Below are 27,559 nucleotides of genomic sequence, written 5' to 3'. Positions count from 1 at the left end.
AATATTATGTCATATTTTATAAGATGAGGTACGGATTAAAATAATGGAAAATGGGGACATAATAATTAGAATATAACATTAAGTATGGCTGAAACAATGTTTTGAATTTGCTGAATCTGATTGGAGTAAAGTGGAACACAAAAAAGGGGGATGCGAGGAGGTCAAGACAGAGGGGCATGGAACTTTATAAATTTAAGAAAGAGTGTTTTTCTTTTTTCTGTTTTTCTATTTGTTCTTTTTCTTTTCTTTCCTGTCATATATTTTTGTTTTTCTTGAGCTTTATGTATGGAAATGATACATTTTGAAATGATGAATTCTTTGTTTTGTAAAACTTTAATAAATATGTATTTAAAAAAAAAAAAAATTTATGTTTTTCTAGCCTCAAGGTGCTTGCATGCTGACAATCTCTCTCAATCGATCCAACTGGTCTTCTTTCAGAGCATCTCGCACAGAACAGAAGAAACCGAAATAGTGCTGAAAGTTATGCATCATAAGCAGCACACCAGCTAGCAACTCTTTGGTCTCAAGAAGGTGATGAACGTAGGCACGACTATGATTCTGGCAGCAGTAGCACAAGCATCCATTCACTAAAGGGCCAAAGTCATCCTGGTACCTAAGTAAGTAAATGAGCAGATATTAACGCTAAATAAAAATAAAAATAAAGCAACTCTCCCACAATTAAAAAAAAACCCTACACATTGGGCACAATGAGGCAGCCACTAATCACTCATTGTGAGACGCTGTCTAATTGCAAAGCAAAAAGTATTCTATACACAGAGTGCACTGCAAAGAATAAGAGGGCAGATTCTTGTCCCAAGGGGCTAACAATCGAAAAAGCACCAGTATATTCTATGGAAACTAAAGATGGAGTTATCACCTGGGTGTCAAAGTATTTTTCTAATACCAGCTAGCAGATGAGTTATCAGGGTGGATGTAGGGATTCTCAGCTGGAATGCTATGGAGCCTGACAATGAATACTGCCTTGCCCCACCCTAACCTGAAATGTAATGGCTATGGTTTCAATTACTATGGCAGGATGAACTTTCAAGGTGAATGGCAGACTCATCCTTTTCTTCATCAAGATAATGCTGCTATCTATCTGCTCTCTGTATTCCATTACAGGACACAGCAGGAGACCCATACACCACAATAATAAGGAAGAGAGCTACAGAAGTACCACCTTGGCAAGAGGCACCCTGGAGCTTTGCTGTCAACAAAAACTTAGAAGCCCAATAATTTCTGGTGTGGGTGGACAGCCAAGAGTGTTCAAGTTCCTTTACGGTTTGACAGTTTTCACAAAATATAAGTTAATCCCTCTAGCCTGTCCCAAGCACAGCATGAAAAATGAAGGCAATCATAATTTCTATTTAATTTTTTAAATGTTAACAAGAAACTAATTTTCCCTGCACTAAATGGAGCCAGGACATGCATACAGATGTGGAAAGCATCAAAAGCATTTAGTAACATATCTGCTAAAAGAGATATATTTTTTCAACATTTATTCCAACTCAAGAGGGCGTAAGTTTACTATACAATGCTTGGGTTTAGAATGTATACATCCCTGGTATTCTGAATGTTTTCTAACCATTGGCCACCTGTAACATCATGTGCCAATCATGGCTCCCGTAATGCCTGTTCTTAAGCTCTTTGAATATGAGCAAACATGAGGGGCAAACAATGGTGAAAAAAGGGAGCAAGAGTCAGTTAAGGAAATATGATTGGTACAAGGGCATGAAGAGGATAGGGGAAATAATCGACAAGGAGCCCAAGAGAGTGATGAAAAGCTGAATACCTGGCAAAGAAGGAAAAGGAAAGAATAGAAGGAAACGGTTAGAACTAAAGCAAACTCTTGACAAGTTGAAACTGCTACCCTAACAGCAGCACTGGCAGTTAAGCTAGCCTGTACTGTGGTGCTGATATTTTAGCAGGGTGGGGTAGGACTTGTCCTTTTTGCTGTGTTCGTGGATGAGCATTTTAGAAATTTTATATTACGTACTTTTTGTTAATTTCTTAGCTTTTAATTAATTTTATCTGTTTGTATTTTATCTTGTGAAGTTGCTTTGATATGTTTTTATTAAGTGCATAACAAATGATAATGATAATGATCTTATCTGATATTGCTGACTCATCTACCCAGGAAACTGAGTAGTAATAATAATAATAATTTATTATATATACCCCGCCCATCTGGCTGGGCTTCCCCAGCCACTCTGGGCGGCTTCCAACAAAATATTAAAATACAGTAATGCATCAAACAATAAAAGCTTCCCTAAACAGGGCTGCCTTCAGATGTCTTCTTAAAGTCTGGTAGTAGTTGTTCTCTTTGACATCTGGTGGGAGGGCGTTCCACAAGGCGGGTGCCACTACCGAGAAAGCCCTCTGCCTGGTTCCCTGTAACCAGGGTTAGTTTGGCGTTTGGACATTGTGGGGTGGTTATTTATTAATTGTTATAATTGTCCATTTATTGGTTGAGATACAGTAATACTAGCATGTTCGTTTGACGCTTGAGTGATTTCAGTCTGCTGCTTCTCATTCCCAGTAGCAAAACCTCCAAACAGTGGAATACTTGAGTTACTTATTGCATAAACTTAAATGGACTCAGAACTTTGCCAACAAGAGCATATTTACTTAGAACGCGTCCCACCATGTTCAGTAGGGTTTATTTCCAGGTAAATGCAGAACTTCTCCCTTAAGCAACAAGACAAGTAGTCCATGGCAGAAGCTGACATTTCAAACTAAACTCTTAAACCAACATACCTTTTTTCTTTCAAATTTATTTCAAATGAAGCAATTTCTTGAGCTCTGTGGATTGTTTCATTGTCTGTTTTTTCATCCTCTTTTCTCCTCGTATCTTTTTGCCCTTTCTCTTTTAAGACTGCAATGAAGCACAAAGTATTTCATTAATAAGGTTAAATAAATATTAAAAAATATCCCGTCTCAAACACTTCAAGATGACTCTCTCATTAAAACCCACATGGGCATTTAAAATGTTTAAAAGATAATCATGATATAGTAGAGGTAGTAAAAAAAAAAAGTGACAAGACTCTAGACGTAGAAGGGAGCCAACTAATCTGATGGGGACTTGAAGCTCAAATTGCTGCATTTTATTTGCTCTTGCTCAGCTGCCTTCCCTTTCCCACTCTTAAATAACCGTAAAATTCAATTCTGCCTGAACTGCATTTTGCACACTGTGAAGTCACCAAATTCAATAGCTTGTTTTTATTTGGATGGAGTTCACAAGTGACCTGCATCTGATCCACACTCCACATTTGACCTGACAGCCTGACAGCTTCTTGAAAGAATTTCAATCAGAATGTTTAGACTGTCACAGTAGTAAAGAGAGACTCCTAAGGATACCATCTGTAAGTTCTCAGCACACTGAAATGTTCATAAAATCACTGGGGTGGAGAAATGGTCTATGATGCATGTGAAGCCTATTCGTCCTTTGGAAATTCTGAAACGAGACTAGGTATTGTTGTGGGTTTATTTCTTTTATAAATAAAAGACTATCTTCTATTTCCAAACAAGTTACCAGGAAGCACAGAGAGACTCTAAAGCTTCTTATTCAATGAGAAAAAGGAGCAGAGTGTTTCCCCTTTGCACCTTTAATTCTGTATGACTTGTCATTTTGTAAGTAAGGTTTCTGGAAAATGTGATAAAAGATATACTTGTCTGCTCAAAGTTGCCAAAGCATGAAACAAACCCTCAACCCTGAACCCTGAACCCATTAAGAAAGCCATCTGCTGCTCTTTTTCTGGCCTACATTTTCACACTTGCCCTGTCTGTGAATGACAGCCCTGTTTGAAATCTTTTGGTTAAGAAAAAGTACAGTCCCTAAACGTCCTTCATAATCTAAGGAACTTCTGTTTTGATGGAAACAAAACAACACAACATACAAGCAAGTTTAATAACACATGCAACCTTTTAGGGAGGGCAGTACAGGATTCCTTTTGGTGTACCAACCTCCCCTTTGCACCAAGGATTCCCTGCCTGAGCTGCTTCAGGTTGTGGCAGATGTGCTCCTGGAGACACCTAGTTTGGTTGTCCCAGGGGATTTTAACACCCATGCTGATACAAACTTACTAGGGGCCACTCGGGACTTCGTGGAAAGCATGGCCTCCATGGGGCTGTCCCTGAATAAGTTTGGCCCAACTCATAACCATGGACATGCCTTAGACTTGGTGTTTACCTCTACGGATGTTGGTGATCTGACACTAAGTAAAAGCGAAACAAAAGAAGTGCCAGGGTCAGATCACTTCCTGGTGCAACTGGACTTCTCCGTGACCCTTCCCCTCTGCAGGGATGTGGGACCGATTCGGATGGTCCACTCCCGCCACTTAATGGATCCATGGCTTCCAGAGAGTGGTAGGAGATGTTTTATCCCATGTTGATGGCCTTTCAGCTGATTCCCTGGTGGCCTGCTGGAATGCAGAGTTAACCAGGGCTATTTACTGTCTGGGAAACCCAGCCAGATGGGCGGGGTATAAATAATAAATTTTATCATCATCATCATCCTATTTTTAAAAGACACCTGAAGGTAGCCCTGTTTAGGGAAGTTTTTAATATTTAATGCTGTATTGTTTTTAACACTTGATTGGGAGCCGCCCAGAGTGGCTGGGGAAACTCAGCCAGATGGGCGGGGTATGAATGAATGAATTAATGAATGAATGAATGAATGAATGAATGAATGAATAAATAAATAAATAAATAAATATATATATATATATATATATATATAAGCAAGGTGAAGCCAAAAAAGAGCTCCTTAAAGTCATGGTTTGATTTCTTCATTACTAGCTAGATGAGACTGAAAAGAAGAATTACTGTAATTTTCCACTGCAAAACACTAACTATCCTAAGCCTCAGTAACATATATAGACGATAAGGAATGCTATACCTAATAAAAAATAGTGGTCTCAACTACGTCAAGCTTCATCTGAAAATAGCATTTCTTTTCTTATAACCAGTTTATTGTTTTTCTGATGTCCAATGAGCTACAGATAATAAGGAGGTGATTAATAGTGCAGTACTGTGTATATCTATTTCTAAGAACTAAAAAAGTAATGCAGCCACTATTCCAGTATTCACACAAAAGAAGTCCATACAGACAAATACCTGCTGTTTCAGGATCTGGTTTATAATTATAGCTGAAGGACAAAGCACTGCCCCGCTCTGTCACTTGGTAAGGGAAAGAACTCTCAAAAACATCTACGCCTCTCTCAATGCAGTCCAGCACCTCATCTGGCCTGCCAATTCCATGAATCAGTCTGCAGAAGACATAGTGGCAAAGGTTATTTAGTTTATTGGAATCTATTAATTACACACACACACACACACACACACACACACACACCAATTTTACCTTAAAATTCCAAGAGGGTTCCCTTTAAAAAGAACAAAATTCAGTTACAGTAAAAAATAATATTTATAATAAATACAGTCAATTTCAAATAACCAGCTTTTGGGGTACTGAATAAAACACTTTCAAAAAAGGGTGTCAGAACAAAAGAAGAGCCCTGCTGGATCAAGCCAAAGGCCCATCTGGCCCAGCATCCTGTTAACACAGTGGACAACTAGATGCTTATAGAAAGCCCAAAAGCAGGAGAAGAGTACAATGGCGCTTTCAGCACCTTGCATGAACAGGCATATCACTTCCAAATGCCTGCAGGGTTAGTTCGGTGAATTTCATTAGAGAGCTTCTTCCAAAATCCCTGGAGCCACCCTCAAAAAGCCATTGCCTTGAATTCAATAACAGATGTAGAGAGGCCCAAGAGCTTTACCTCCCTGACATATCTTAATGATGAATTTTATTTATTTATAAAACATTTATAAATGTAGAAGTCTCAGCGTTCTACATTAAAACTAAAAGACAAGCACATTCAATAAGATTTCCTAGGCTACATAAAAATGATATAAGACCAAAATGCAACTGTATATCACAAATAAAACTCAGCAGTGTACAAAGCAAACAATTAAAAATTAAAAGTCAGAATCCAGGTAAATAAGAGTATTCTGGAGCGTGGGTACTGTCACCAAGAAGTCCTGCTTCCCCAATGCCACCAAGTGATTATCTGCTGATGGTTGAAAGACCAGCAGGGTTTCTGCATATCTTAAAGATTGGCTTAGTCTGCATCAGGGGAAGCAGTCTGCCTGGTATCCTGGTCCCAAGTTGTTTCAAAGGGCACTAAATGTCAGCAGCAAAACCTTGAACCTGGCTTGACAGCAAGTCAGTCTGTATGGAGGCTTTGTCTTTACAGAAAGAAGAAACATGGACAGACCTTTTTAAGCCATGCAAAACCCAAACTGTAATATAATATAATAATAATAATAATAATAATAATAATAATAATAATAATAATAATAATAATACCCCGCCCATCTGGCTGGGTTTCCCCAGCCACTCTGGGCGGTTTCCAACAAAATATTAAAATACAATAATCCTTCAGATATTAAAAGCTTCCCTAAACAGGGCTGCCTTCAGATGTCTTCTAAAAGTCTGGTAGTTGTTTTTTCCTTTGACATCTGGTGGGAGGGCGTTCCACAGGGCGGGCGCCACTACCGAGAAGGCCTTCTGCCTGGTTCCCTGTAACTTGGCTTCTCGCGGTGAGGGAACCACCAGAAGCCCTCGGCGCTGGACCTCAGTGTCCGGGCAGAACGATGGGGATGGAGACGCTCCTTCAGGTATACTGGACCTTCAGGTATACTGTATAGGCCTTTATAGGTTGGCAGCAACATCCTGAACAGAGCAGCTAACAGACTGGCTGAATATGCTAAATTGATTTATTGCTATTTTTAATCCACACATTTTTTTTAGAAGGGGGCAAGGTACAACATATATTATCTTCCGTTTGCAACACATTCAATATATTAAAAGCACATTTCAAATTAACTTGCACCCCAACAATTCAAAGGTACTTTTTCTTTGGGCAGTCGTTCATTTAATTCAAGACCAACAATTAAAGTTTACCAAGTCACTTTCCCTAGACGCACTTGGATTGATGAGAATTATCACGACTACTGTTTATCATTCTGCAGCACCTTTCATAGTCCAAAATGCTTTGCAATTTTTATCTTAATCATTTGAGTTCACATGCTAATACTTGAGCTTCGGGCTAGTATGCTTTGTCTTAGCTCAGGATACAGTTGGTTCTCCCTTTCAGGTGGAGATGGGGAAAACAGTCGCAAAGTGTAAACTTCAATTAGCACATAGCAGTTTGACTGATCTGTGAAATCTGTGAAGATTCTTTTTCACAGAGCTTTTCATTCAGTGCATGTAGCACTGTAGGTGTTCCAATTAAAAAACCGGATCTTATATGAGGCAATCAGAGGGATACAGTGCACCAGCAGAGGAGTAAAAGAGCTTGCTCATTCTTTTTCAGAGTGATACCCATGTCCCCAGGTGTGGTTAATACAGGAATATGCCTGAAAATAGGACTGAAATCTATAACATGTATGGTTTGGGCACTGCTGTTTTCCAGAAGTAATAAAGTCTGCTTTGGCTTTCAGGACGTCAGTAAGCACTCTGAGATCTGTCAAGATTTATACAGAAATACATGGCTGAAGGATGTTCTCTATAATATAATGGAACAGGGAATTTCTCCACTGGAACTTTTATCTTCAGGTGAAATGAAGGCAAAACCAGTATTGTTTCAAATAGTAATACAAATAGTCAAAATTTGATAAGTGAGAATCTAAATTCTGTTCTCCTTCCTTTTCAGCATTAAATCCAATTGGGAGAAAAAGTAAAAACTATTTAAGAGTTCTAAATACCTATAAATATTGGATTCACATTAAGTTTGTTCATATGAGTGGGTTACCTTCTACCCAGTTATAGAGGAAATATAATAAAGAGCTTGCTGGCAGCTCTAGCGACCTGAAAATCATGTTACATCAGAGGAGATACTATTATTTGTTTCTCTATTTAGCTGATCTCTCCTGGATACTGAAAATGCTGCAATTTCCCACACATGCTGATTTAAGGGGATGCAGGTGACGTTGTGGGTTAAACCACAGAGCCTAGGGCTTGCTGATCAGCAGGTCGGTGGTTCGAATCCCCGCGACGGGGTGAGCTCCTGTTGCTTGGTCCCAGCTCCTGCCCACCTAGCAGTTCGAAAGCACGTCAAAGTGCAAGTAGATAAATAGGTACTGCTCTGGCGGGAAGGTAAACAGCGTTTCCATGCGCTGCTCTGGTTCGCGAGAAGCGGCTTAGTCAGGGGTCCCTTTACCTTTACCTGGTTTAATTTCACATTGATTGATTGCTTTTGCTACAGTTGCCTCATGATTTAGAGCAGGGATGGGGGATGTGTGTCTCTCCAGATGTGGTTGGACTCCAACTTCCACCAGCTCAAGCCAGGATAGGCAACAGTCAGGAATAATGGGAGCTGTAGTTCAACAATATCTGGAGGGCCACAAATTTTGCATCCCTGGTTTACAAAACATCATTGTGAGTTTTTGTTTGTGTAAACTGGTCAGCAAACACAAAACACACATTCACTGATCTAAACCAAAAACCATTAAGTTAAAGTCGCTTTAGTTGTGTGTAACCTTAACCCAGTTAGTTTTAGCACTGACTGCAGGGTTGAATCCTTAGGGCCCTCTGTAGTAGGCAGTCCCAAACTGTTGTGAAATGGGAGCCAATAGTACTTCTTGGAGTCGAGGGTGCAAGTAAAATACACTTACTTTCCTTTTGGGACTTCTCTGGTTAAATAATATGCCCCCATCCCAAGAAAATATGAATTGCATTTCTGACATTTTGCACATATTCTCCTTCAAGCCATCCAGATCACATGAGCCTTCTTCACCAAAAGTAATTTTTTCCCTAAAAGCTATAATATCCCCTTGGGGCTCAAAAATGCAGATGGAGTCACCCATGCTTAATATGCTATTATTAGTAATAGCAATGCTAGACTCCACAAATTCAGCTGGCAGCTTTGTCAAAAACTGGGGAGGTGTAGAAACAGCAGTTTTTCTCTCCCTCAGGAATAATGGCTGTGCTGACAATTGAACAAGTCAATCTAGGTCAATAAATTTAGCAGATGACTAGAAAAATCCACAGTACCATAATAAATTGTCACTTTAGTAATGACTTTTTTGACCAGGCCATAGAAAACTTACAGCATGAGCTGAGTTTATTTTTATGCTCCCTGGAAAGGAAAATGCTATGCATTTAACATAGCTATTATACAAGCAATTAACATTTGAAGTTCCTTAACAACAATCTTTCTAACAGCAATCAAGGTTACTCCCAATTTAAAAACAACTTGATGTCTGTCAAAGTTTGACAGGCAGATTTTCTTCCTCTATCACTCCAGCCATCTCCATTCCAGGCTGAATGCAATAGTGAGAGGGGAGGGCAACTTTTGCAGAGAAAGTTGACGCAGCTGGCAGGTAGGCATGGAAGGAATGTAGGGCTTGGGTAAGAAGAGGTGACAGTTGCTCTCTTTGCCCATGGACGGAAGCTTCTTGTGAAGCTTCCCACTGATTAGGAGTGACATCACACCTCTGCTGATTCCCCTGCCATTTTGTGACTTCCACATTGTTTTTCTACTCTTTTAAGGTCCAGTTCTTCCTTCAATACTACTCAAACGCAGCCCTTAAGGAGCAGAAAAATGCCGAACACAGCCACAAAATCTGTCTCCTCTCTTGCAGTATTTTGCCAGTAATTTATGAACTTTTTTTTAATCTCATTTGAAAGCTCTGCCTGTTTTCCAGTGCTGAAAACAGTTATCTCCCAATGGAAGAAAGAAGTTTATTAAAAGAATATACTGCCAAGGGATAGTTTTTGCATTTTTAATGATCCTGATAAGCTCTTGGGGTGATTTTCTTCCACAGCCAGCGGAGATAACAAAGTCGGTAGTACTCTGCTATTGCAATTCCCAATTGCAATGAAATGCTGATCTCCAAACCACAGGCAAACACAAAGCAACACTCCTCCACTTGCTTATTTTGAAAGCTTGAAACAAGGCCACCAGAAAAAAAGACAGAAATTGTTCATTAGCAGTGGGGAGAGGTGCCCAAACTTCCTGCTATGAGACACTGAAAAGGGACACAATGTCTCTTGAATCATGATGAATTGTAGCCTAAATTTATGTCAATCGCCAATTCCCCTCCGGCACTCAGAATTCCTCTCTCTGAAATATGCTAATTTCTATATGCCTGCAAACCCCCTTTTGGCTCAGCTGTGACTTTATCTGCCTCACACCTGATATCAAAGGTTTCAATTTCCACTCTTTAAAATCAATATTCATGGTTGTTGCAATAATCTTACATAAACCATTTTGTGAGATCCACCCAAAAAGTGGTACATAAAAAAAAGATAACATGTGCATCATAAGGTTCAGGGCAGGTAGGGAGGCCTGGAAGGCCTGATTAGATTCATGGCCTGAAGTGCCCCACCCTTCCCATAATTTATGAAAATTTCATTTTCAACAGCAAATAAAAACAGTTGTGGTCTGGAGATATAATCAGCCAGGAACTTTCCAAGTATCTGCATTATGCGGCTTTTGATCAAATTTACACTGTGGTCTGACCTGGGTTTATCTTCCGGTAACTCTGCTGTAACCGCGGACAAGAGTTCCAGTTTGGTCTTCCAGGCCATGGAATTTCCTTGAAAGCCATCCAGCAAGAAGCCAGCTACCGGTCTCTTGGCAGTCTCTTTAGCAGATCGGAGCCTCTCTTCCAACACATCTCCACCTTCAACAACTCCAATTATCAAGCTCTGTTGCAATTCCTAGTTTGGAAGGAAGTTATAAATGTAAGAAAAATATACCCTTTGGCTGGAGAAGGTAAGTTAAGCCTTCAATCCTAACCCCTACTTGCCTGGAGGAAGCCCCACTAAATTCAACAGGAGTCCGTTCTGAATGGACATGGTTAGGATTACACAACTGACTACCCTGTTGCACCAGCCTTATTTGGGGCAGATACCAAAAAGAAAGAAAAAGGTCAGTGTGGAGTATAAGGGTTAAATGAATGAATGAACTGGGACACAGAAAAAAATAATTACCATATCACTGTCCTTGTCCTTCCCCCCTTATCTTGACACCAGTTAACTTCATGGTACTTAAATGAGAGTTAAGTACACATAATGTAATGGCCTGAGACTCTGCTCCCAATATTTTAAAGCTGATTCTCCACCCTAGGATTGCTACTTTTTAAGAAAGAGTCAATACTGGCTGTGGCAGATTGGTTTCCTACTGCCAAGGAACCATAGAGCTCCTGGCTACCACTACCCTATGAAGAACTATCAGAATAATAAAAGAACTTGTTTTTTCCAACATTAGAGAAAAGCTCATTCCCCTGCCCCCAAATAAGCATAATGCCTAAATGGCAGAGCAAATATTTTTGGGAAGCAGTTCTACACACTAGTGCCTCAATGTATTCACTAGAGCAGGGGAGAACCTTTTTGATTGTTCTGTCGATAAATATCAGACTTCAGAACTACTCTAGCTATTTTGCCAATATACTGTGTGCTCCAAACCCCCTAGGTTGTGGGAGACTTGAAATGGTTCAAACAGATTTAGCTCTTACTGGAGATTTATCTTGCAACTGCAGGCACTCATCCAAAAAGGACAGGGATCGATCCACAGACTTCTTGGCCCTCTTCTTAGATATTCCTTCTCCAACTGTGTCTCCATCTGATAGACACTGGAACCAGTCTGGCTGAATAACGCGTTGGATGGCCATGAAATTTGATGGTGTCATTTCTATCCGCCCTCCACTTCCCCATACAGAAACTGACTGTCAGAGACAAGTAAACAGAGAGAGTTTAAACAGGGAGATTAGGAGATAATCAATGAGTGACAAAGATCTTGCTAATGGAACCATCTTCTCATGCACTTGGAAATGCAAGGCAAAACTGCATTTTATAAGGAACATTGATGGCTGTTAAGAATGGAAGTACCTCAAAGTCAAGTTTCTATTTCCTTTATGCTTAGTTCAAACTGCCCCATACCCTGACTTCAATATGTTCATTACTCGTTCCTGCCAGCAACAGCCAATGATGTGAAGCAGTAGTAGAGAAATGCACATTTTAATGACAGCAGGACAAATGAACAGCTGAACCTAGATGCTTACAAAGAGATTGGAGCGGAATTAAGCCAAGAGCTGCTGTTTTTGGTGGTAGCTTCACATTCTCTGTAAAGTGTCATTCCAACTTCTAAACTATGATCAGCAGATTTATCATCTGAAGGATAAGCATGTGATGCCTGAATCAAGTAATAACTTCCACATGGAAAGAACTGTCAGTAACAACACACCAAAGGCAGTTTTTTCAGCTCACATAACATAGTGGTCTGGACCTTAAGTTCTCACTCTATGAACAGAAGGTGCGTTCCATGGGCACAACTGTCCCGTCATAATAGAATTTCCTTTTCTTGCACCCCATCCACATGGAGGTAGGGCACATCCAGCTGCCATAAGTTATGTCTATATACTTGTGTGAATCAGCCTCTGATATCTGCTCTAAACTCACCAACAGAATTATAAAACTAATAAAATTAACATTAGAAAGATGTGATAAGATGTAATGCCAAAATGCAGGAGACTTCAAAAGTGCACAGAGGAGGAATTATTCACCCAACATTTTGAAATATGGACTCTTCCCCACAGAAAAGAGATTTAGCTATTTGAAAAAATAACCCAAACTATCTTCCAGTTTGTTTGAGTGACTAAGGCTGCAAACCTATACACACTTACATTGAACATCTTCTAAATTTCCACTTTCTCCCATCTTGATGACTTGACTGTCTGTGATCTTTATTCCTTTAGCTGTAGCAACAGAAGGTTTCATTCTCCCTCAAAAGACTCGCCCTTTGTCCCTTGCTTGTCCCATATGCTTGGAACTACCTCCTAGAACACCTGTGTGATGCCAACTCTCTTATTTCCCTCAAATCCCTCCTCAAAACCCATCTTTTAAAAAAAAACAAAAAACCTTCAGCACATCTCCCAGTTTCCATGCCCTTCTGTAACTGAGCCTAAATTTGTTTAACTGGCGCAATAACACACTGCTTTCCTGTTGACCCCTAACTCCACTCCTTCCCTGTGTTGAATTACAACATAAATTGCAAGCTCTTTGGGGCGAGGACTTGCATTCTATAAAGCGCTATGCAAACTGATGGTGCTATTTGATAATAATATGCTGTATTGCAGCAGCATTTAACCTTGTATTCTGACCCAGTGTTGTTGTTATTATGGATGATTATTCAATCACTGGGCCTCCCTGGTATCACGTAGACCCAAAAGGTTGAGTTATTAAAGCTGCCATCACTCAGGACATATTGCAAACCAAAGTCATCTGCAGATAATTAAATGCAGTGAATGCAGACTAGCAGTTGTACTGAGCAAGAGTTTACTGCTTTAGCTGCATTTGCTGATTCTTAATTTCAAAATTAAGAGAGACACTCAATTAATTTAGGCTTTGATACATCTGTTGAACAGATCAACAAGCATCTGCTCTCTTGGGCAATTACTCCAGCAATTACAAACTTTTTCATACAGGGAAAAAGAAAGTTATGTTTCCGTATTCACGACATCCTTCCAAAATCAGAATGTAGTATATAGGCATGGAGAGTAGATTTGTACATTATATATAGAACGGTGGTACTACACCATACTTCTGTTTTAAGTCCTATAAAAAGGGTAGAAAGAACAATATGGATGTTGAACACCAGGCTTAATTTGGTTTGAAAATCAAGAAAGGAGTTGTGTTATTATATTACCAAAGTAGAAAATTTAAAAAGGAACACAGTCTTATGCTTATTGAACGGTTGCATATATAATTTGATTCCACAGACAAGAAACTGTCTTCCTGAAAATCTCACATTCAGACTTATTTAGCTGTTTGTTTCTAAATGAGGTTTCTAGTCCTCGTTGTGGCAACAGATGTGAAAATGTGCTGGTACTGGATGTAAGGATTCTATAGGTCAGGCTTGCATAGCCTGAATAGCTGCACGCCTCTTTCGGTCATAGTTTCCTACCAATAATTATCTTCCTGCTACCATAATTCCTTGCCAAAAATAAAGCAAAATAAAAATTCTGAAACTGCCTCCCCCAACCTGCAAATATTCTACAGCTGTCACTACTCCCAAACAGTTCAATTGTAAGCATGTTTACTCAGAAGTAAGTCCCACTAAATTCAATGAGATTTATTCCCAAGTGAAGTGCATATTGGATTGCAGCATGAAAATGCTAGAAGGAAAGATTGGAGCCGGCAGCCCAAGAGCCTCACTGCATTTGGCTCATTTGGGAAGCCACAATGGCTATGTTCTGCCTCCACTGTCTAATGCACTATGTCTCTGAATACCAGTTGCTGGGAATCACAGGTGGGCAGAACGTTGTTGTGCTCATGTCCACCTTTGGGGTTTCCCATAAGTATCTGGTTTGCCACTGTGAGATGCTGAACTAAATGGGCCACTGGCTTGATCCAGCAAGCTCTTGTTATACTCATTTAAGTACTTAAGTGTCAGAAAGTTCTTGTGTCTACCATACCTTGCAGTTGTTGTAACCAGGTGGGGAGCAGATTACTGGGTCATGGAGGGAACAGTATAGCACTGAATCTGGCATGCCTATGTATGGTTAAAAAAAAAAGTTACCTTTTAATATACAAACTATGAAACCTGCACTGATAACTTTTTAATACAGTACTGTACATTGCTTATTAGCAACTGTGAGTGAATATAACTTATCATTTCTGAATAGAAAAACAACAATTCATTTCCCCAGATACTATAATATTCTCCTGACCAGCTCTGTTCACCTTCCAGGAGAGAAAGGGAGGGGAAGTGGCAGCTACAAAAGCTCAACTTCATAGTGGCATGTAGGCTCTGGATTTTGATTTGATTAATGTTCCTTGCAGTTAATACTGTGCTGACAAAATGACAGCTGACTTGCTCATCTTCTACGCAAATATTCTCAGGGGACCTGACCCTTGAGCCTCCTTGGTGATAAAACCACCCCCAGCCCAGAACAGAGCTTTAAAGGATAACAAACATAAAAATAAAAGAGTGAAATGCTGCAACAAGAAGAGAGTAAAAGCTAAAGTACGGCCTCAAAGTGTAGCTCATTTATTGCTTTCAGCGGTGATGTCAGGGCAGGGCTTTGGTGCAGCCGTCCAGATCCCCACTCAAAAGAACAAGTATGAAGGCCCCCAAACACAGTGGGGCTGGCCTACAACATTTTGATGTAAATAAAGCTATGCATGTCACCATCTAAAGAGGGGAAGGGGATAAGCTCATCAAGCCCAGAATCTAAAGATACCTAAGTGCACCGCTGATTGCTTTCAAACATTTTTAATATAACAATGAGCAGAGTTTGCCAGAACTTTCTGAGAGAGGTCCTTCTGGGTAAAGATCCTTCTTGAAGTGTAGGGCAATTAAGATTCCCAGCTTAACTGCAATTCTGTGAGGCTTTGCTACCTAACTTTAATGCCTTACAAAACACTCCTGGGCTTTCTATCAAATTAAATATATGCTAAAGGTGGATCAGTGATCAACATGCTGCATAAGGTATTATTAAACAGCTTTAAAAACCATTTAAAAAGTCTTATTGACGTTCTACAAAAAGAAAGTCAGGGGTTTTATACTTGTAGTTGACTAAAGATACGATGGCAGCGCATTCAAAACTCCCCAGATACACAATGTTTTCATATCCCATGACTACTAAACTGATCTTATTAATTCAATCTGAGTTACGATTCTGAGAAACCTTTTGCTGTATATAGTGCTTTAAAATCTATTTCATAGTGTCCTCACTTCCTGGCAGGTTGACCAGTTGCCGTGGCCAACATATAGAAAATCAGTTGACCAATGTGTGAACACATAAACAAACTGGGTTTGCACTCATGTGCAACACTGATTCTGCCTGCAATAAGCTCCTTACACAAACATATAGCTATAACTTGCGAACATCAATATGGTGGAATATAAAGGCACAGTGCGATCTAGTCTCTGCATGTCAGTGGCTTACAGGACTATTATGCCTTAATCCAGGGGTTGCCAAACTTTTTGGATTAGTGGGCACATTTGGAATTCTGAGAAAGTGCCATGCATGCCAGTCACAAAATGGCTGTGGTGGGGGTGGGCCATAACATATCTGCCATTATCGAAAAGTGCAAAAAAGGAGCTAGGGCCACGAAATGGTAAAAGCATGCCCTCTCCAACAGCTGTCCCACCAATGGGGAAAAGGCACATACATCAACCATCACCATGGTTTGCTCATAGAGAGATCTTTGCACATCTCCTTTATTCAGAGCAGGTGGGTGGGTGTCCAATGAAATGTGGGCATGTTTAACACGGCATGCCCAATGTAGGAAAAGTTGAGCCAGTGCAAACAGGAACTGAGCAGGAACATCAGTCTTTGTGCATTGCCGATTTATGAGGGGATATTTACTAAAACCTTTCATGAGTGCCATAGGAGGTACTGGTGGGCACACTGCCATTTGTACATGCTGTGTTGGTGATCCTTGCCTAAATCAAATACAATCCATCCAACTTCAAATACAATTTCCAATACTGTACTGCATATTACATTCCATCTTCCAGCGTCCCACTGTATTACGGTAATACTATTACCTATGAACTTTCCAGTTCCTTCTTTATATTCCGCCAAGACCTCATGAAGTTCTACCCTGCAACCAAACAGAGAAACAAATTAGACCACTGGGGGAAACCCTTTTCAGTCCTGTGAATAAATCATTTTTAGAATTCTATGACTGAAGAAAAGTTTTGCTTTAAATGAGTATATAAGGGAACTCACACTACTGAATATAAAATGTTAACTGCATATAAACTGTCTATACAAGATATCCACAAAACACCAACAGGTGACTGACTGTTTAACTGTTACATCACATTGTCTTAAAACAGAGGTAGCTCTGGAAATGAGGTTTTCTCTTTATATATAGAAACGGGATTGAAAAATGGTAGGATTTGACTGGCCAAGTCAGTCGACATTTTTTCTCATTTCATTTAACCAAAGTAGTGGCCTAACTGGGAGGAAGGGAGAAAATTCCACTCAGTGATTGACTGGAGAGATGCCTTAGTTGCAAATAAAAGGGCAGTCTCAAGCCACAGTCAAGGCCAGAAAGTGGATCAGAAGTTGATTAGCTATGCAGCAAGTTGACTCATACAGGGTCACAACGAATAAGCTTCCTGCTGTCATGTGGTTAGAGGTGATACGTAATCAGCTTTTAAGTGACCAATAACTGGTCATGCAATACTGCCCAAAGACTTAAAAGTCATTGTGTCATTCATGTCTGAGGTTGCAATCCTAAAGACACACTTATCTATAGTCCTTTTTTAAAATATAATTGTTATTAAGTTTTCCATTTAACAATCCAATCATATCACATTAATTATTCCAAATTATACCAATACATATTATATAGTCCGAATATTTTGCCAAATTTTAAATTTTGTTGGGGGTTCCCATGTTTCGAGCTCAGTGAGGGTCCAGTCATCTCATATTTCTGTTGCTTTTGATGTTCACAAATCCCATCTTCCAGTCTTCTTGTTGTTATCATTATCTATAGAGTCCTAGGGAGTTCAATGTTTACTACAGCTTAGATATGTACAAGATTGCCCTGTTGGAATCTGATTCTATCACATATGCAAGGACAAAAAACAACATTATGCAATCAAAGATACACTACAAAAGAAACATGATCTAGTGATGCATAGTCTGCCTTGGGCCTCATACAGCTGGACAAGCACAATTTAAGGTGCTGTTTTACACATAAAGGCCTAAATGACATGGATCCAAATTTTACCAGAAGAAAAATGCACTCACAACGCTGGAAGTGGAAGCTGTATAACTACAGGAACATCTTGGACCAACTGTAGATTGTCATGTGTCAGGTGTGGTGCTGATCCCATTTTGGTGTAAAGCAGACAACCTGGAATCTCCATAGATTGAATCCCTTTCCTACCAAGATTTGTTAGCGTGCCAAGACGACAGCCACCAACTAGTTTGGAGAGGCAAAATTTCATCTTCATTAACACAACTGAAAAAGAATAGCAAATTCACACAGCCATATTTATCATGCAATACTTGCAACTATGTGCAGGGATAGTTCAGTAATAAAGAACATGCTTTGCATGCAAAAAGTCCCAGGTTCAACCCCAACATCTTCTGATAGGACTTGGGGGGGGGGGAACCCTGTTTGAAACATTAGAGGGCTGCTGCCAGTCACTGTAGTGACAATCTTGAACTAGATAGATCAGTGGTCTGAGTAGGTATAAAGCATCTTTTTATTTCCCTGATTATCTAATTTTCACAATATCCATTTGGAAACCATTTGAACATCTATTTCCTCCTTTGTAAAAACAGTAATCATACTAAACTACTATGGCATAAAGACAAAGATATTATCACTAGGAAATCCTTCTGAGTAACAGAAACCGAAATAAATGAGAAGTGTGCAAGAACATGGAATTGCATCTTAGAATGTTTGTTGTGAGAATCATTTTTCAAGCAAGAACCTACTTCATCATTTACTAAGGGCGAAGATGTTGACTAAGGGGTTAAGATGTATTATTTTGGTAGTGGACTGTGCTAAGGTTGATGTAAAAGGCCCACAACATGTTGTTGAACTTCAGCTCCCATCAGTCCCAACCAGTCCTTGTCAGTGATGGGAGCTGCAGTCCAACATCATCTGAAAGGCCACAAATAATAAACTGAAATAAACTATGGAACACAAATATCCCTAAAGTGAGATCTGCGAGTTCCCACTTTGAATATTACATTAGCATTTCAAAGCACAAGTTATTCATATTTCGAGTTCAGTGGTAGCCAATGTGGTGCCCTCCGTTTTTGGGAGCTACAATTCCCATCATACTCAGCCAACATGGCCAATGGTTAGGGATGATGGGAGTTTTAGTCCAAAAATTTGGCTAACCCTGAACTACCTCCTAGGGCCGATGTCGTTGGGAGATTCATGGCTAATCTCTCATTGTAATTTTCTGCTTCTAGAAGCAGATGTGAGGGTGGGAGGGAAAAAGAGAGAGAGATGGATTAGGGCTATGGCACAGGAAGGAGCCCAACCATTTCCCTCATACTACAGCCCCAGTTCAAAGTTGCCTGTGGACATATTAACCACAGAGATGGGGGAACATTACAAGCTTTTCTTCCTGTTATAGCAGCATTTATCTTCTTTTGATGACCTAAAGTTTTAGCTATTATCAAAAGGGAGGGACATCTTCCTGTCCACTTTATCTACATCAAACATTATTTTATGCACCTCCGTCTCCCCTATAACCTTTTCTTTTAAAAAGCCCTCAACACACACAGGATAGTCAGAAGTTCACTGCTTGCTGTAGTGCTTTAAGTGAAGGAAACACATAAGATCTCGGTGGTCGCATTGATTACTAGAAAAACTGCCTTTTCTTCATCTCCAAGTCCAGGAAGCAGCTGCTGCCACGTTCCGCGTGGTTCATATATTAATGTATACAGTAGAAAACATGCCACGTAAATGGATGGCACTTGTTAGGTGTCCACGAAGTAATAATAGCAGAGTATTCAAAATGCAACATCAACACCGGCAGAATCCCAGACTCGCCTGCTTCAGGCAGTAGGGGAGGACGCTCCTCCAAATAAAAAGGTCTCCTTGCGTGTAGGAAACCAGCCCTTCGGCTGAGCGCAGCTTTCTTCTCCCCGAGGCGCCCGTTTAATCCCCCACAAAGTGGAAGGAGCCCCCCCCCACATTTAACGCCCACCACACAAAGAAATGAAGCGGCTTGCAGTCCAGGACGGTACCCGCCGCCCTTATCCCAATTCAAACGAAGCCAGAGAAGCTGCACCCGCTGGGCCACAAGCGCTTCACTGTCCCGCGCGAGCTCCCACTCGGTACCTCAGCTTAACTCCACGCGCCGGCCACTCGCTTCCGCCGCGGTCCTTCGCGCCCGGCTCACCAATCAAAGCGGGCTTTCGTCATCACGAGGCGCCGGTTCTTGGGCAGGGTCCAGGAGCTGCGCCGCTGTTGCCATGGCGAAGCTAAAGGACGCCGCGCTCTGGTCGCGCGCAACCTGGGTCGCGTAGTTCGCTCTCGCCTTCTGCTATAGGCGCAGGCTTGGGGCAGGGGAGGAAAGGACTTCGTTTCCCAGCATCCCTCGGAGCAAATTGGGGGGGGAAGCTGTCTGGGGGGGAAGAAAGGGAGAAAGGAAGGTGTCTGCCTCTAGCTTCGCCAATGGCGGTTATGAGACACAGACCTGAGTTGTACCGCTGGCGGCGCTTCAGCCAGTCGGCGTCTCGGCAGAAGGTAGGGATGAGAGTTGTGCCTCCGCCAACCCAGGCAGCTGTTCCAGCGTGAAGTTATGGTTGGATAGGAAATAGGCAGAGAGGAGTTCTTCTCGCTCTCTCCTGGTCTCTGTTTATTGCATTTATATCCCACCTTTTCCTCCGAGGAGCTCAAGGTGGTGAACATGGTTCCTCCCCCGCACTCGTCATGCAGTCTTTCCCACAACAACCCTGTGGGGTAGAATCGTAGGCTGCAGATGGGCAGTGTAGCAACCAGCTGTGCCTTCTTCCAGGATCGAAACAATTGTCTATTTGTATGCCACTTTTCTATGGTAAACCATGCTCAAAGCGGCTCACAGCATCTAGAATTGTATAGTTGGAAGGGATTCCCGCCCCCCTTGAGGCTCATCTAGTCCAACTCCCCTTCTTTGCAGGAATCTCAACTGGAGCATCCAATGACAGATGGCCATCCAACCAACCAACCAACCAACCTCTGCTTAGAAACCTCCCAGGAAGGAGAATCCACCACCTTCTGAGGGAGTCCAGATAGTTTAGGCTAAGAAGCATTGAGTGGACCAAGCTTCGTGGCTGAGTCACCCAGGTCCCACTCTGACTCTACACTAATGGTGAAGCTGAGTGGTGGGAGAGCTGTGATAGACAAAACAAAGTATTTATTCATGCAACACATAATTATGCAATGAAACTGGTTGATGCTAGGTGTGTCAGTCCCCCCCCCCCCCAGTTTGGACTGCTTTCACAAATTAATGCAGGTTAAGGCTATCAGTTACTACTAGTCAATGCTGCCACCAGTATCTGAGGCACGGTGCCTCTGAATACTAGTCACTAGGGAGTAAGTCTCAGAGTTCAGCAGAGCTTACTTACTCTTTAGGTGTGCTTAGGATTATTTCAACCTTAACCTTTCTAGGGGCTTACAAAGACAGAGGTCTTTAGTTTTACTTTAATATTAATAGCTAGCTCAGTGCTAAACTATTGTAATGTTTGTCCCCCAGACAAAACTTGATCCTGACAATGTGGAGCACTGGATTAAGGTAAGGGCGAAGAAAGTGATGCATAACCTTCCTATTTACATGAGAGTAATGCCTATTGTACTCAGTGGGACTTAATTTCTGAATAATCATCCTGGATATTTACTTAGTGTCAAGGTATGTCATGTTTTGGAGTTAGTGGCTCCTCTTTGTATTTGGATCCATTTAATATACTGATTAATGAGCTGCTACACAAGCAGGTCAGAGCTTATATCAGTAGCCTTAACTGTGTAAACTGTGACTGAAATCTCTGCATTTCACTGTGCAGATTTTTTTCTATGAGATTATGACCCTTATATAACGTAAGACAATGAGTCTTCCTACCCCAGTATTGTCTATTCTGACTGGAATAGCTACCTAAGGTGCCATGGAAAGAAACTTTGGACCTTACACATCTAAAGTGCCCTCCATTCCCTCCCTCCCTGACTAATGTTTAATTTCAGGTAGGTAGCCATGTTGGTCTGACGCAGTCAAAATAAAAATAAAACAAATTGTCCAGTAGCACCTTATAGACCAACTAAGTTTGTTCTGGTATAAGCTTTCGTGTGCATGAACACTTCCTGATACATATGTCTGATTCTCTTTCTTAGCGGGTGGAACAAGCATCTGAGTTTGCTGTTTCTGAGACGTTTTCCTTAAAAAAGACATCTTATTCTCGAGGACTTCATGGCCCTGTGCTAGATTTGGAAACGACAGAGCAGCTGCAAGATCATGATGAGGCATATGTGGAAGGTATTGCCTAAATGTGATGCTGGTCCAGATTAATATATCTATATTCTTTAGCTACATTGCAGAAGACTTGCATTAGGTACAGTGAGCGGGGAAAGTATTTGATCCCCAGCTAAATTTGCCCATTTGCCCTCTGACAAAGAAATGACCAGTCCATAATTTTAATGGTAGGTTTATTGTAGCTGTCAGAGACAGAATAACAACAGGATAACCCCCAAGGGAACCATGAACTCAAAAAGCTTGAAAACCTCTGCTTTAATGCAAATGATGTAAAGTAACAAATTAAAAATTAGAATCTGATTAGTATAATTTTTATTACTGAATATTATACCCTCCCTAAAATATCCAATGTAAACAATACCAACAGTAAAACAGAATAAAAATCTAAGGCCAACTTAACTAAGAAGTGAGTATTAAAAGATATACAACTGGAGCTTACTTCCAAAAACATGTGTTCAGGCTTGAAGTGTTAAGCTGCTTTTGTTTTAGTATTTTAGCTCTAGTTGCCACTTCTTATCCAATTAAAATCCATTGCTGTTTTCATCAATGTAGCCCAAGAGCTCCTTAATGATTGGTTGAATTCAAAACTGAAGTTGGAACTTGCAGATGATCAAGAAGATGATGCTGAAAATCCACTCCCCTGTTCTCTTCCTCCCCATCAGCCCCCCACTGGCTTTCAGAAGTATGAAAAATTTGATGGTGAGAACTTGCCTCAATTTTAAACTTGGATCTAGAGAATGTATAGTGATAATATTGAGTACCGTTTAATGGGAAATTGTCAAAATGAATAGAACTTCCTTGCATTTATGTCTATGTTTATAGCTCAAGTACCAAGGTAGTCATGCAAAGTTTGTAGTGTTGTTTGGCTCTACATTAGTACGTTCTGATCTGATATTAAAATGGCTCAGTTCATGACATGAAGCAGATGTAACATTCAGATGGATCTGTATTCATCAATTAATTTTGATCAAGTAGTTTGGGTCTTCAGTGATATCAAGCTTAAACAAGTGATAATAAATACCAAATATCTTACTTTGCATACTTGTAAAAGCATTATATGTCTTGTTGCTAACCAGGGTACCTGAATTTTAACACAAGCAGGAAATGAAAGAATGGTATGCTTAAAAATGTTTGGTGCCATTTCTTGATTGTTTTGCTTGGTGCTTTAGATTTTTATGGTTATCTGGAAGATGAGATGGAAAATACAACAGTACAAGATATTCTGCAGGATCTACTGCAGAGTGAAGTTGTTGACAGTGGTATATTGGGAAATCTTAGAACTGAAGAACTTAAGGAGAAAAGGAAGCCCAAAGACCCACGAATTACCATGGAATTAAGGCATAAACAGGTGAAGAAAAGGGGGTTTATTTTACACATTAAACTATTTTTATTTGGAGAAGACAGCCTTAAGGCACCTACTATTATAAGGTACAGTTGTAAAAAAACAGTGTAGTGTTTCTTAAATGGTTTTGTTAAGTAAACTGTTTCCTGAGCCATGTATACTGCTGTAGTACAATTGAAGTTACTGGTGAATTGTTCTCCAACAATAGTGCTGATGTTTTTGTCTGTTTCCATGCATTTTAGAATACATCAGAGGCCAGTTCCAGCATAACAGTGTATCCAGGGCTTCTATTTACATTTGCCAGTTATAGAAGCACTGATTGCATGGAGATATCCGAGCACTTCACTTGTGTCATCCACATAGTTATCCTTGATGGCAGTCAAGTGTTGGGGAGCATACATTAGTGGGGTTCTAGTTATATTTCTCGATGGATTTCCTGAACCTTGGTGTATTCTGGAAAGATTTAATGGAGAAACACAGTAGTCATGGCAAAGGTGTAGCTGCCCTGAAAGCAACACATCTACAACCATTTGTATACCATAGCCCTGTAGTTTAAAACAACAAAATATGATCTTGGTCTTGATTTTGTTTTTCAGGTAAAAGAAAATCGGCTGAGGAGACAGAAGGAGCAGGAGCTTCTGAAACAAGAGAAGGCCCTGAAAAAATTGGCAATGTCAGAGGCCCAGAGGCAACTCCAAGAGGAGAACAAGAAGAAGGTTCTGAAAGCCAGGAGAGAAGAAGAGGAAATTCAGAAACAGATGGTGAAGCTGCGGAAAGAGTTGGTAGAAAGAAGGCATCTCATGGAAGAAGCCAGGAAAATGTAAGTTGAGGAAAACAAGAACTTGGCATTCAAATGCATTTTAGGTACCAGAGCAGTCTGATAATGTGTAACGGAGCAAACTTGTGGAAGTAAGTCTAAATCTGATCATAATCTGGATGGGAGATTCTTGGGGAATCCCATGCATAAAACTTAAGAGTTCTGAGGGAGGAAGAAGGCACGATATGTAAGCCACACATTTTAATAACTCATTCCTAAGTTATGTGAAGCTTCATCAGCTCCTGGAAACCATGAAGTTTCTTCAGATTTTTAGACCTGGAAAGCTGATTTTCCCCCCTTTCCGAGCTTGCAATTTGAAAAACTGGCCTTATATCATGTGTGCCCTTTTATTTTTACTTATACTGTACAAATTAAATCAAAGGAAACTGTCCATTTGTGGTATCATGCAGCTCTCATAAGCACTCTGAAATAAGTCCCACTATGCTCAATGGAGGAGACTCTTGAGAGTCCCATGGACTGCATGAAGATCAAACGCATCCATTCTTAAGGAAATCAGCCCTGAGTGCTCACTGGAAGGACAGATCGTGAAGCTGAGGCTCCAATACTTTGGCCACCTCATGAGAAGAGAAGACTCCCTGGAAAAGACCCTGATGTTGGGAAAGATAGAGGGCACAAGGAAAAGGGGACGGCAGAGGACGAGATGGCTGGACAGTGTTCTTGAAGCTACAAACATGAGTCTGACCAAACTGCGGGAGACAGTGGAAGACAGAAGTGCCTGGCGTGCTCTGGTCCATGGGGTCACGAAGAGTCGGACACGACTAAACAACTAAACAACAACAACATGCTCAATGGGACTTAGTTGCAAATTACTGCAACTGAAACATTTTGGCATTTCTACAGCAGAGAGCAAACACTATTAGGTCCCCCCAAAAGGCCACTTGAATCTTTTCATATGCTGTTATAAGAAGATTATCACTCTTGGTGATTAGTTTGGTTATATGAATTTGTTGGCTAGGGCAAAATATTCCAAACGTGCACCAATTTGCTGCCTCAAACATGCTTCACATGCAAAATTCAAATCCCCGTAGATAGAGGGTCCCTTATATTTGGTCACCTTAACTGCTCCTTTGAACTACAGGAGCTTCTGCAGTGGTAGGTGGCTCAAGAAGACTATTCTCTGATGTTTGCTTCTTTAGGTAACCATGGAATCCTTGGGAGGAATTCATTGTAGTGCTATGGCATTTGTTCCATCAGCACAAACTTTTTAGCTTGCCAGATGGAATGATGCTCCCACTCTGTGCTGTTCTGGGGGTTCTCCTGAACCCCACCAAAGTCAGTTGGGGGGCATACAGGGGGGGTGCAAGAATCCCTGTTGCACTAGCGGAAGTCCTTGTGTGGGCTTCTGCTATTGGGACTCATTAGTTGAATCTGTCCCTTAGTTTTTCTACATCATCTTTTAGAATGTCTACCCCATGACTAATGGGATTATGTACTGTGAACTTCTGGCTGCCTTTATGCCACAAGAACCTTATATTGCTATGATTCCTATTGCTAAGTGGCATGTACAATACTGATTTTATGCAGTATACTTTTCACTGAGACAGATTTCCTTTTATTCTTACATAAAACTTTCCTAACTGCAGGTAGCAGAACTATATTCCTTTGAGACCTGCAACTAATACAGGCATAGGATAGAGAGAAAAATGTAGCAATTACCTAATGAATCTTGATAAATGGGCTCACAAACGGAGTTGGGTAGCAGAAAAGTAATAATATGAGAACTGGCTGACAGTGACATGAGATGACTATCACAGTCCTCTTATGCTTTACTAGTTGTCTCTGGCCTCTCACAGATTGCTTTATTTTCAGGGAAAGAAAGAGGCACGATCTAAAAAAAATTAAGAGGCTGGTAGAAGTCGGCATGCCTCCCATGCCAGTCCATCTGGATTGTGAGATAGAAGGACAAAGGAAAGAGAAACAAACCAGGATGCAGGAGCTGCTGAGCAAAATTGACATTGCAAATCAGAAGGTGAGAGCATTCATTATCTGTTTTCAGCACTTTGAGCCAGATGTGTCTCAGCGATAGTCATGGGTCAGCTCTCTGTAAACCGAGAAACCAACTCCCCATGTCAGGCTCTCCTAGATCAACTGAAGATTGAGATCCCAATATATATATTTTTATAAGATGTGAGGAGAGCGAGACTATTGATCATAGTGAGCAGTTGAGTGGCAGGAGCTGAGATTTGCCATGAAAACTACCCAGCCGTTTAGTTTATACCTGGAAATAGAACACAGTGTCACATTGGCTGTGTGCACAGATGGTTTTGAAGCTCCTTTACACCTTCATTGCCCCTTTCATGCAGGAAGACTGAGTGAACCTTTCTTGCGGCTGCTATTGCACTGTTGAGGTTTGGTGTTGAAAATGGCAGTGCATGGTTATATCATTTGTTTGTGCACTTAAAGAGAAGGCTAGAACAGTAAATAGGGGAGAATGCATAACAACAGACCAAAGCTGCAATCTTAAACTCGCTTATTAGGGAGTAAATCTCATTGAAATATAGTAAGACTTCCTTCTTAATACAAATGCATAGGATTGTACTGTAAATTGCTATTTGGGAATAATACTTGTTCTGCTTTTACTTTCTTGAAGGCCAGTGCACACCAATTAGTGACTCCTAACTGTGTGCCTTATGAGGCTGCTGCAATTTATTTAGTAAAAACATCATACTGAGCCTTTCCAAAAAATGTCCACGGTAGCTAATGTTGTGTTTTAGATTGTAATAAAGAAGAAAATAGCAAATAAATTATTGAGCCAAGCAGCCAGCCCCTAAAGCATTATTTAAATAATAAGAATAATTTAAATGCAGTTAAATGCAATTTCCTATAGAACAGTATAAGTGATATGTGGAATTGTGATGATACTTGAGAAAAACACATGTAATAGTACTGGAAGTTGAAGAAGTAGGCAGTAGATTTGTTCTAAAAAATTCTAAAGTTCTTTCAATTTGGGTTTTTTTAATAAGGGAGAAATTATAACAAGTGAATTTGGGAGAGAAAATAAGAATCCTTTGGTTCTGTAACACAGAGAGGTATTCTAGAAAAGGTAAAAGCTAAAGTCAGTTCTGAAGGCAAAGTGTGAAAAGAGAAGTTTGTTTTCCTGTTAATCAACCTTCTATTGTCAGCAAAACTCTGAAGACTAAAAATATAAAGAAAATAGGAGATGATAGGATCAGAACAGTAGATGTGATGGAACATTATTACTTCATTTGTCATTAGTCTCCCACGAAGCACCTCAAAGCAATTTTTGCAATGGAATTGAAACATATAAAAAATTGTATGATCTAGTTGAGATTCCTGCATTTCAAAGGAGCAGGCTAGATGAGCCTCTGCGTCCCTTCTAGCTCTACAATTCTCTGATTCTATAAAAACGATTTCAAA

At 40.5% G+C, this 27,559-nt stretch overlaps 2 protein-coding genes across 2 annotated transcripts in view; one reads left to right on the top strand and one right to left on the bottom strand.

Annotated features, from left to right (window-relative positions):
- Positions 1-369: 369 nt before the first annotated feature.
- QTRT2 (queuine tRNA-ribosyltransferase accessory subunit 2) lies at positions 370-19,902 on the bottom strand. Its single transcript, XM_083609224.1, has 9 exons — positions 19,841-19,902; positions 17,782-17,995; positions 16,566-16,621; positions 14,485-14,561; positions 11,527-11,736; positions 10,530-10,729; positions 5,116-5,267; positions 2,758-2,875; positions 370-613 (listed from the first exon to the last, which is right to left on the bottom strand). Exons 2-9 carry the CDS (start codon positions 17,985-17,987, stop codon positions 382-384), a joined length of 1,251 nt encoding a protein of 416 aa, XP_083465350.1. The 5' UTR covers positions 17,988-17,995; positions 19,841-19,902; the 3' UTR covers positions 370-381.
- A 68-nt stretch (positions 19,903-19,970) lies between these two features.
- CCDC191 (coiled-coil domain containing 191) overlaps positions 19,971-27,559 on the top strand; it is a 30,106-nt gene continuing 22,517 nt past the window's right edge. Inside the window, exons 1-7 of the mRNA XM_083612020.1 lie at positions 19,971-20,248; positions 21,237-21,275; positions 21,863-22,004; positions 22,554-22,700; positions 23,171-23,349; positions 23,940-24,163; positions 25,991-26,150. Of these exons, the coding sequence (XP_083468146.1) occupies positions 20,177-20,248; positions 21,237-21,275; positions 21,863-22,004; positions 22,554-22,700; positions 23,171-23,349; positions 23,940-24,163; positions 25,991-26,150 (963 nt within the window). The 5' untranslated portion in view covers positions 19,971-20,176. The remainder of the gene's footprint in view (positions 20,249-21,236; positions 21,276-21,862; positions 22,005-22,553; positions 22,701-23,170; positions 23,350-23,939; positions 24,164-25,990; positions 26,151-27,559) is intronic.

Source organism: Podarcis filfolensis (assembly GCF_964270895.1).
Source record: "Podarcis filfolensis genome assembly, chromosome: 4".
Lineage (NCBI taxonomy): Eukaryota > Metazoa > Chordata > Lepidosauria > Squamata > Lacertidae > Podarcis > Podarcis filfolensis.
The sequence above is the reverse complement of the archived record's forward strand: the minus strand, read 5'-3'. Positions and strand labels throughout refer to the sequence as shown.